General features: G+C 36.8%; 1 protein-coding gene across 1 annotated transcript in view; it reads right to left on the reverse strand.

Annotated features, from left to right (window-relative positions):
- Nucleotides 1-7,310, reverse strand: part of LOC108495727 (serine/threonine-protein phosphatase PP1-beta catalytic subunit) — an 8,306-nt gene extending 996 nt beyond the window's left edge. Inside the window, exons 1-4 of the mRNA XM_017811749.1 lie at nt 7,221-7,310; nt 3,682-3,833; nt 1,983-2,117; nt 1-1,357 (exon numbers count right to left, since the gene is read on the reverse strand). The exon at nt 1-1,357 is cut by the window's left edge and continues 996 nt beyond it. Coding sequence (XP_017667238.1) covers nt 1,253-1,357; nt 1,983-2,117; nt 3,682-3,833; nt 7,221-7,269 — 441 coding nt within the window. The 5' untranslated portion in view covers nt 7,270-7,310 and the 3' untranslated portion in view covers nt 1-1,252. The remainder of the gene's footprint in view (nt 1,358-1,982; nt 2,118-3,681; nt 3,834-7,220) is intronic.
- Between the last annotated feature and the right edge of the window lie 3,748 nt (nt 7,311-11,058).

Genomic DNA, 11,058 nt, shown 5'->3' on the forward strand with positions numbered 1-11,058 from the left:
TGCTGTTTGCCAATGTTAACTCTTTTAAGAAAGGAGAGAAGTGAAAAGAAATACTGCGTAACTCTTGATCACGTACAGAAATTATTGCTACTATAGTACACTACAAAGCAGAAGTCTATACAATAGTACATGAAATTTGATCATGAAAATCCAAATGATATTATCTTTAGTGACATAAGCCTTACTATGAAGTTGGACATTCCTGTAGCATTTTCAGCTCATCACTCATCATCTAGCCTATTTTACAGTGATGAACATCCATTTAAACACACCCTCTTTATGAAAAAGAATGTCAGCTTTTAAAGGCTTAGCAAATAAGGATCTTCATGTTCTGTGGAACTATGTAAAATGAATTTCGATGCAGGTAGGGAATTACCTGGAAGCTAAGCATGCCAAAGGTGTTTCATGCTAATAAAACTAAAGCCAAGGTACCACTTAATCAAGTTACCAACTAGTAGGCAATACCATTTCTGTCCTATCTAAGTTAAATGAAGTGCCATCGCACAGTGTAACGTCAATAATTTAAAATAGTGTAGTGCACAAATCCATTGTGTGGCAGTTTAAGCTAAAATGTCAGGACAGGTTTTTCTGTCTCAATGCATGTTGGTTGTCAAGATGTCCAGTCTGGGCATTTGGGATTTAGTTTGTCTTTTAATCACTACTGTACTATAAACTTTGCCTTATAATAGGGCACACATTTGGGCGGCATTATTATGAGAAACGAGGGATTAGGGGAAGGATAAGAGATCAATGGCTGTTCTAAAACGCCCCTTCCTCATTTCAATTTCATAGAGTCAGGAAATAAGACTAGATACTGTATTTGCATCATTCTAGCTACAAAATAACCAAAGTAAAAGCAATCAAGCAACAATAAGACCACATTACACAAATGGAACATCATGCTCTCATCTGGTTTAACTATTACATCAAGTTTTAACTGGGATGTTGGTCAACTTTAAAAACCGTGGTAAATGTGATTATGTAAGTTGCAATAGTTTTCCTCCTAATTTTTCTTTTCACTCTATGCTGGATATTAGAACTTGGAGCTATGCTTGTTACAATACAGTGTCGCACATCTTTCTACTAGAAAAAATTAATAAAGATCCTTTACCCGTCTCTTTAAGTTAAACGTGTGACATCATAAAGGGTGTCAAATGGCTGGATGGTTTTACAGTGCACACTTATTATATACTGTAATATGGAGTTTTGTCCTTGACAGATCTGATGGTGTTTTCTACATTATTTCCTTTCTTCACCTCTTCTTCGGTGGATTAGCTGTGCGAGGTGGAGTGACTGGACGCCCAGAATTCAGTCCACCATACTGGTACTTGGCTTTCTTTTCAGATGGTTTCAATATCTTAGAGAAAATAAAGAAGTTCCTTTGAGTCAGCAACAACTAAGAACATTTCAAATACTGTTAAGCCAACATGAAACCTTGTTCTGCAGGAACAAGAGGGTTGAGGATGGGGGGGGGAAATCACATCACAATCCTACAGATTTCTTAATTCTGCATACAACAATAATACTACTTCTACATCCTTCCAGTGCTACCACTACAATCGGGTGGGAACAAGAAAAAAGGGGCTGAAAACATGTCCAAGAGGGAATAGGGACTAAAATCTGATCAGAGTAACCATACTAAAAGGGTCCCTTATAGTCTATTAGTTCACATAATCGGGTTGCATATCAATCGCATACCAGTCACTAGGTATGACTAAAAATAATCACCCAGTTAAACTTTGAAATGAGCATCTGAATAGAGTGAATAACTTACTATGCAGTAGTTTGGAAAACATCAAATCCCAGTTGTCTGGAGAACAGTTGGTTTGCAGTTCAGTTGTTCACTAACACCAGCCTCCTGCACAGTCCTTTCTGTAGCACAAGTATATTGCTCTACACTAACCATGAGCGCAACAAGAAGACTAACTTTGTCCACACAGCCCAACACCTACAGTAATACTTAATGCACAAATATATCATACCTGAAAGGAACACATCAGAGTTTCATCCACACTCATCATGCCCCCTGCATTGTCAAACTCTCCACAATAATTTGGAGCTGAAAATAGGGTGACCAACTGCCGTTTTGCAAAGAATTCATATCCATCTTCAACCACCTGTCAACATCAGAGAAATCAATATAGCTTACATAAGAAAAGACAAATTTTGAAGAAAAAAAGCTAATCTTGAGGCCAACAGGACTTTATATTAGAAAGATGACAAGAACTCACCAAAACAGTATTTTATATCTTGACTTTCAGACAGGCAGGACAGGTTCATTCATTTTGTCTTACCTGACACTGAATGCCAAGCCAAGTAGCATACCCTGTGTCTGACACTTCCAATGTTAAACATTCATCAGCTTGACTGTTCAGTATTTTCATAGCTGAAGTCTAATCATGCACTGCTAGTTTAAGTATTCCCAGCATTTTATGGTTTACACACAGCATGTGGATGTTTGACCTAATTAGTGTGGAGCCCACAAAACCTGGATACCATTTCATTGCAACTTGTCACAATCAAGTTTCACTTACACCGGTGCTGATCCTACAAATCTCAAGTGTAGGTTTTTTTTATAATTTTGATGCTCCAAAAGCAAAGTGGGGCTGACATATTTTGCCTAAGAGCATAACACACCTTTAAAGTCATGCAAGTAGTACAATGCATCAGCTAAGGATGTTCCCTCTTCCCCAAAATAGAAGCCTCATGTTACAACATAGTGAAACCAGTGCATCAATTGCTCACTTTGGTGCAATCACCACGATCTTTTAAAAGACATACTTCTTTTACAAAGAACTGAAGTGACTATATGAGTACAGGAAATTGGTAGCAATTTTGATCAGCAGTTAAGAAATCTAGCCAGTGTGTGGAATGAATATTAAATCTTCTGTAATGTTTTAGCGGTAAAATTACAAAGATAAATATTTAAGTGTTCTGATAGTGTACCCAAGCCTAACAGTGACACAGAATAAAGAGCATATTTTTGTTTCACAGCAGGAAAAAGCTTTTAAAATTGACTAAATAATGAAATTGAAATATTATACAGGAAATTGAAACCTGATATCCACCTAGATAGGACTCTTGCTTAAAATAACTTAATAAAAAAAGTGCACTAAAAATGGACAATGTCAAAACCAACCTGATTTACTGAAATGTGCAGAAAGCAAAACAGTCTATGCCAAAGTATTCTAAACAGTTGAAACAAAGGCAAGACTGAAAGATTTTATGTACAGACTTGTTTCAGAAATATTCAAAATGCATTTAATACTTTGACAAAGTGAAGCAGAAGTAGTGTAAGCCACAACTACCAACTGTCTACTACTGAAATGGAAGAACTCTGAAACTTCAGTGTAAATCTCAAATTCAAGTCACTTCGCCACTTTAAGCTGGACACTGTACCTCTGATGTTTACATACATCAATCTAACATTTAGCAGACAGTACAAAAGGAAAAGATCAATGGAGATATCTAGTGTTAGTATTCTACTTCACTGACATTAGACACGCAGTTCAACATGAGTCAACAGACACAGCCGTACAGTCCCTTTACTAGGAAGATCTTTTTTTCTCTAGAAGTAACACAATGCAAATTAAGTTTCAAATATATCCTACTTATAAGGAGCACCAAAGAGGCAGAAAGACTAGGAGAGGTTTTAAGAAGCAACAGTAGCAAAGTTCATACCTGATGAGCTCGACAGATCAAATCCAGATCATGACGATTCAGAAATTTACTGACCACATCAGCACCAAAAGTGAAAGAGACCCCACGATCATTTTCACCCCAACCTTGCACATCTTTGTCTGGGTCAGACCACAGCAAGTCACAGAGCAAACCTTTGAAAGATAACACAAGTGAAGATGCTAGTCTTCAGAGGTATCACTTTATAATGTAAAACAGTTCTATCGTAATTAACAGAGCAATTCTGCTAAAGAAAATAAGTTTTAACAACAAATGCAGCAACATTTTACACTGCAACTCAAAGGGTATGTTGTGTGTAAATCTGGAGATTGTTCCTCCTCACCAATGACAACACCTTGAGATTAAAAAAGTCAGAGCCAAACAGTTCTCTGAAATAATATCTAATTGTAATACTCACGGTGTTTGAGGAGTTTAAAAACACTGAAATGCATGGGTATTAAAAGGCAACCATCAATTTTGCAGCACACCAAGAAAGTTTAGTTTGAAAGCTGCAGTAAATTAAAACATGCTATGCAAGGCCTGTCATAAATACAGCAAGTAGACTTGTACCATAAGCTTCTGAACATGGAACAGCTTTGATTCTTACCTTTCTCACCGTACATGAAGAACCTTAGTTGACTAAATCAAAACGTAACAGCAAAATGCTGATATATTGTTTCAGGTAGCACTGTCAGTTTGTTCCGACCGCTGTTGACTTTTCAAAAAGCCTCATGACAACCACTCTGGAATCTAAGCTGGAACAATAAGCCTCTCTGGTGTTTTAGCAAGATCTTTTTTTCTCCTGCCAACAAAAGGTCAGCTAACTCTGGAGTTAAAACTGGGTACTAAAAAAAGATTTCTCTAGATCAACTGCAATGCCTTCATACATAGAATTTTCAATGAGTTTTCACATGGGAAAGAACCAGGCCAATTTAACTATAACACAGACAAACACAAAAACATTCAAAAGGCATTTCATAGCTTGCCATGAAACTGTACTTTCTTTACCTGTGATGACTAACCCATAGACATTTAAATACTTAAGACCATTGTCATAATCTGAAAGATATGTCAACAGGTTGCTTTATCCTTCATTCAAGCACTCAGAAGTTTGATTTACACCTGGTTATTTGCTGAACAAAATATTGAAGGCATTATTTCTTAAACAGGAGATCCTTCAAGCTGTAGTCAAGCAAACCAATGCCTGAAACCTATTGCACAACTAGACAATTTTATATTTAATACAGTTATCAAATGGTCTTTGGCGCCAGACACAGTTGCTCTCTAAGAGAAGCTAAAATTTTATTTGCTTTTAGAAGACAAAGAACAGAACAAGCACAACTCATCTTAGATACAATTTCTCCCTAGAAATACACTACTGAATACAAACAGCATATGAAAAAAGCTTAGCTTTACTGAAATTTAGTTCTATATTGAGTAACTTGTTTTTCAAAACAACAGTTGCACTGCAATCCCTAATGGTTTCTTACCATGAATTTCCAGTAAGTGACAGAAGCTGCTTGTCTCAGCTGGTTAGGAAGTGCTTCCTCTTCTATTCTCTCCCCAAAAATCAAACAATCTTTAGGCTTATACAGAGCAATAGGCTAGAATCGTTAGCAGTGGTATAAAAGAACCCTGCAACAAGTTTGTCTAAACTGTGCTGCCCAGGTAGGTTTATATTTTAATATGCAACATCTACCATTGCAATACCTTAGGCTGACCAAGAGCACACCATAATTTGGCTGATACAAGGCATTCAAGATTACACAAAACAGGGAGTTACAATCTCCTAATAAGCAAATGGTTGGCAATGCTGACCAAAACACATAACTTATGTCCTGGCCTTCACAAAATGCAAATAGTCCAGCATTTATCAAAGGCAAGTGATTTAAGTTGGAATAAAAAGTCAGATTTGAGAAAACAGCTTCCAAACCACACAAAAATGCCACCTAAGTAAGAGGTCTTTAAATTGCAGTTCAAATTAAAAAGGCTTTTTTTCCATCAGGCTAAAAGAAACCCTCATGATGATCTAATCTTTGCACAGCCTCACAAACATCTACCAAAAACTTCTATATCTACACATTCACCAAGTGACACCTCTCCACAAAGGGATAGCTTTTAAGGGCTTGTGACTTTCATGGAAGTGAGACTACTTCAGTTTATTTTTCATTTTCCACAAGATTTACTTCCATTATGTAATACTGGTTTCCTTAAGTACATCCAAAAGGCCAAGACCTTCTATGTCACTTTATCATATGCACACATGGTATGTTTCATTTTCCCTCTGACAGTACACATAATTTTGCTTTCACAAGCAATAACATGAAGACTACGAAACACTACACAAAACAAAAGCCTTTTAAAAAAAACCTCTACACTTATTTTTAGGAGGTATTAAGAAGACATATGACTACAGTGGAGTGTCCATGGAAACCAGAATTACATTCTGAAAGGGCATTCCTTAAGTGGGGGTGGCTAAAACAGTACTAATCATCTGTTGAACAGAACTATCTTTCCTGAGAACTCTGATAAACGTAAAGATTGACTCATTTGTACTGACATTTATTTGATTATGCACTGAGTGAATAAGTAGCATAAAAGGAAGAACAATGTAGTAATTTATACTACAGAAACACTCATTCACTAGTCTATAACACTTCTCGGTGTCAAGTGTGTATTTACACTAGCTTGCATACAAGTGTGGTTGTTTCAGGGACAGTAGATATATTAATATTACTCCCTTAATTATTGCCATGCATCAGCACTGAGGAAAATTACATGAAGCAGAATTCTTCTATTCCAAGGTTTAACTGTGATTGTAGTTTACGTTTTAAAAAAGGTTTAGATCTCGTATTTCCTCTGAAAGTTAATTCAGACCACTGTTGAAATCAACACTAAAAACTATCCCATTGTACTGCTAGTATTTTCAATCCACTAGTAAAAAAATTTGTAATAAATGGGACACTGAGTATTATTAGTTGAACCATTCAAAAGAACATTGTACAGAAAGCACTGGCAACCTGCATCCGAAATTTTTAAACATTAGAAGAAAATTTCACAACTATCACATTGATAGATGCAATTGAAATCCCAACTGCAGTGAAGTAGGAGCTGTATTTTCAAATTTAAAGGAGACAAGGTCTCAAGTAGAGAGAAGCTTAAATACTTTAACACTTGGGAATCTTTGAACAGTTATGTTCTTTGATAGACTAAAAGATTTGTTTGTGTGTGCCTAACTAAGGCAAGAAAAAGAACTAGCTGTCCCAGCTGTTTAAGGGCAACTTGTGAATAATGTATCCAAACTTGAATAATGTATCCTACTCTGTTATAACAGGCAATAACAATCTTGGTCAAAGTGCAATAACCTCTAAGGTATCAGATAAAGTAGCCATCGGGAGGAACAAGACTCACACCCTACACAGGCATCAAGAATATTGTACTGTGAACAAAGGTTGTATTAAGTCACCATATTGCCTGCACACAAATTGATTAAACCTGTTCCATCATTAAGATCTATTTACAGTAAATTCCATGCCACTCACCTGTGTCAGGAACATCTGTAGGTCTCATAATTCTCCGAATCTGCTCCATTGACTGGAGATCTGGAGACAGTCCTGTAAAAGTACAAGAAAACAAGTGACTTATATATGTATTTTACCTGCAAAAAAGTTCCAGAGAACACAAAATTTCAGGGTCAAAATGATACAGCATCCATTGTTTCCACTGCAATATAAACAAAAGGCAGTTTGCTGTAAGACAAGTTGTTGAAAAGAGGGACAGATACTAACGCAAGTGAAATTAGCAAGGGGTTTTAATTATCATCCTTTTAGCCACGCGGCACAGACCTCTACTGTTAAGGACATTATCTTAAACAGCTTACAACCATAAAAATCAGTTAGGTTAGGAAAGACCTCTGAGATCACTGAGTCCAACCATTAACCTAACACTGCCAAGGACACTACACAGAACCAGTGAAGGATAGCATTCCCATTATTGAACACAAACTGGGTGCAGACAGCTTTCCTTACAACCACCTTCCTTTATAAAAGCTAAAGGAAAATCCCCTGCCAAGGTCTGAAAGACTACAAGACAAAGCAGCCTGGAAGTGTAACTAGAATCATAAGTCAGATATGAATGGCACAGTTTTACCACACAACAGCCAAGCAGCACTCACTGGATTCTGTAAACAAACACTAGACTGTGCAGCTGCAATAGTTAAGGACCACAGAGGTGGTCATCTACTATAGCCCAGCTGCTCAGTCATTTGTAAAACCACAGTACTTCAATTACTCAAAAAAATCACAATAATGCCACAGTTATTTTTCTGAAGTTTTGCCATTAACATGCAATTACAGTCTAAGCATGGGATTCCAAAGCCACCCTTTGAGCAGCTTAAAGCTTCTCTACTGGAGGAACACAGGCATTAAAGATACGCTCTAGAATCTTAACAAGTCACTCAGGACCCTTATTTAAGGACATAAATGACTTAGGCCAAATTAGCTAATTAAGAGAATTGCAAACTTTAGAACATCAAGACCCAATTTGTGATGAAACATATTTTATATTAACAAACCATATCCATTTGAGTCAGTCCAGAACTCTGAACAGGACAGAAGAAAACTTATCATTGGAAAGGAGTTACCATGTACAATAATTTCAGGTAACAGAGTTTGCACAGAGTGGCAATGTGTGTGTTACAGGAGCAACACGCCAACGCTCTTCAATTGGATACAAACACTCGAGGAACTTTTCCTCCAAGTGGTAGATTATTTTTGTTGAAGTGCTCTTGCAATAAAAGCTTTTTATCATCATCACCAGCTTGTTAAAGTTGTCTTCATGATATTACCTTGAGGTTGTAAGGGAGGGCAGAAGTCTTACATTAAACTGCTTATGAAAGGAGTTTTAGGCAAGTCTACTTAAACAATACAGGAATACGAATATAAATTCAAGTAGATAATCAGCTTTTAAACTGACCAACCTACCACTTCCCCTTCCCCAGATCTGCTCTCTTTGTGTACACATTACATTAGCACTCAGCACCACACTTTGAGAGCAATGGGCAAGCTCGGTGAAATAAGCACAACCAGTTTGTGACCTTCTATGAAGTTACAGCTCTCAGCATTTCAGGTTGCACCCAAAACATCTTTTGCCCCTGGAAGCGTTCAAGGCCAGGCTGGATGGGACTCTGAGCGTCCTGGTCTAGTGGAAGGTTCCCAACTCACAAACAGGGAGTTGAAACTAGGTGATCTTTAAGATCCCTTCCAACTCAAACCATTCTATGATTCTTTAAAAGGAAATCTTATTAAAAAACACATCTGAACCCCATGGCTGTTAATTTTTGTGCTATTTTACACTAGTGTAAAACAGTTAAATCCCACAAAACTGCCTACACATTTGTAGACCTCTTTGTAACCACCCAAGAGGTCTTCTTTTCCCAAGTATTTTCCTAACTCCCCCTGCACAAAAAGAAATAGCTCATGTCTCAAATTCCTATCTATAGATAAAAGTTGTACATGATCAGTATTAAATGAAGGAAATAAGAATGCAAACACAGGCTAACGCTCACTGTCAAGCTGCTGCCACATACAATGTACTAAAAGTACACCATTAAGCTTTCTTGTCACATACAGCTAAGCACAGAAAAAGTATCTTTTAGTACACTATCTTTCTGAAGTGTAAGACCTCCTCTCCCATAAGAGAAGACAAAGAATTGTCATTACTGCTGGCAGACTTAAACTTCAACATACATTTCATTGTCATTAATGTCACAAGAAAAACAGACTTCCAGAGCCTAAAAATAGTATATAAATGCAGTATTTTACTAAACTAACACAACTCCCATCTCAGAGCTTAAATCTGACATCAGACGAATATATTTCATCAACATGACACTACAACATGGACTTAATTTATAAAAACTTGAAAGTAATCATGTAAGTTCTCCGAAGATTAGGACTAGACACTGGTGTCACAGATAAAAGGGGAAAACTGTAGAGAATACAAAGCAGAGAAAAATGAAAAAGTTGGAAAGTTACAGAATAAGCTTCAATGAAGTGAGATAAAGAGCAAAGTGAGAAGTCAATTTAGAGGACAGCCAAAAAAAGGACAAATTATGACAGGTATGAGCAATGTATAAAGAGTGGGAATGGAGAGAGAGGCGATGGGAAGGATACAATATAAGATCCTTTCAGCAGCACGAACATTTAAAAACAGGGATAGCAAGTGTTTTGACTTATACTGTGAGATAAAAAACCTCAAAACACATGCCCAGAAAACTCTAGATAAAAAACATAACTCAGGATCTTAAGTTACTGTAGATAGCCTACTGGGGTTAAGTTAGGTGCCTTTTGTTTTACTATGTTATGCGGTTTTGCAAAGTTTTATTATATATCCCAGAGGACAGTATTTTTAAAATAAACTATGCAAAAATGCGCAATATAGTAAAAAAGGCACCTACCTGATATCTACATGCTAGCTTCAACCTCCAGCAGAGTTGAATGGTTTGTGTTGCTGCCTCAGTGTTTATTACAGTAGTATCATCATGAAAAGGCGCTGACAGTCCATTACTTCATTGGATCTGGAATGCAGTTTGGATAGGACTGGAGAAGAGTGGAAAAAGGGCAAAACTTACGTGCTGAACGTCCATTTCCATTTATTAGGAGCACACAGCACATTAGTAATCTTTTTGCTTTATTTCACAGCTGCAGATCAGTTGTGAGTGATAGTAATTTCGGTTACAGATGAAGCCCATACAAGTTTAAGGGGCAATTAGCAATCAGTAAAGAAGTAAATACTGCTTTTCCTAAGAGGATTCTTAAAGCACACTACATACAAAATAACTTCTTGCTTAATCAAGTAGGAAAATTTTAATTCTCTCCCTCCCCATTTACAATAAAACTTTAAATCTTTTTTCTTGAAAAGCACTGTTCTAAGCTTCTTTCTCGTAATTTGGGTCTCAATTGCACACACAAAACTACCAGTTTTGTCACAGCATTCCACTCCACCTCCTAAACTGCTTCAATTACCCTCCACCTAAACTTAATTGTTTGCCTGAAACACTCCAGTATTTTTGTCACCATTCATTCCCAAAAACCCCAAAATTCAAAAAAGTAGGATGATAGTAAGAGAGTAATTCTTTCACATCCTTTCTTTGGAGACAAATTTATTACAAGTGTTTTTAGACACTGATAATTGGCTACCTCAGTGCAGAAGTGATTTTTGTATCTCACATTTTTAAAACTTGATCCAGCTTGTAAGACAGTTCTTGAAAAAAAAAAAGCACCATACTGCTTGAGAACAAGATGTCCTAGTTAGGACAGCTGAGTTCATCATGGTATGGGTGTAACCCAAAACTGTGTATACTATAGCCTTCCATGCCAT

This window comes from Lepidothrix coronata, unplaced genomic scaffold (genome assembly GCF_001604755.1).
Source record: "Lepidothrix coronata isolate B3197 unplaced genomic scaffold, Lepidothrix_coronata-1.0 Scaffold33, whole genome shotgun sequence".
Taxonomy (NCBI): domain Eukaryota; kingdom Metazoa; phylum Chordata; class Aves; order Passeriformes; family Pipridae; genus Lepidothrix; species Lepidothrix coronata.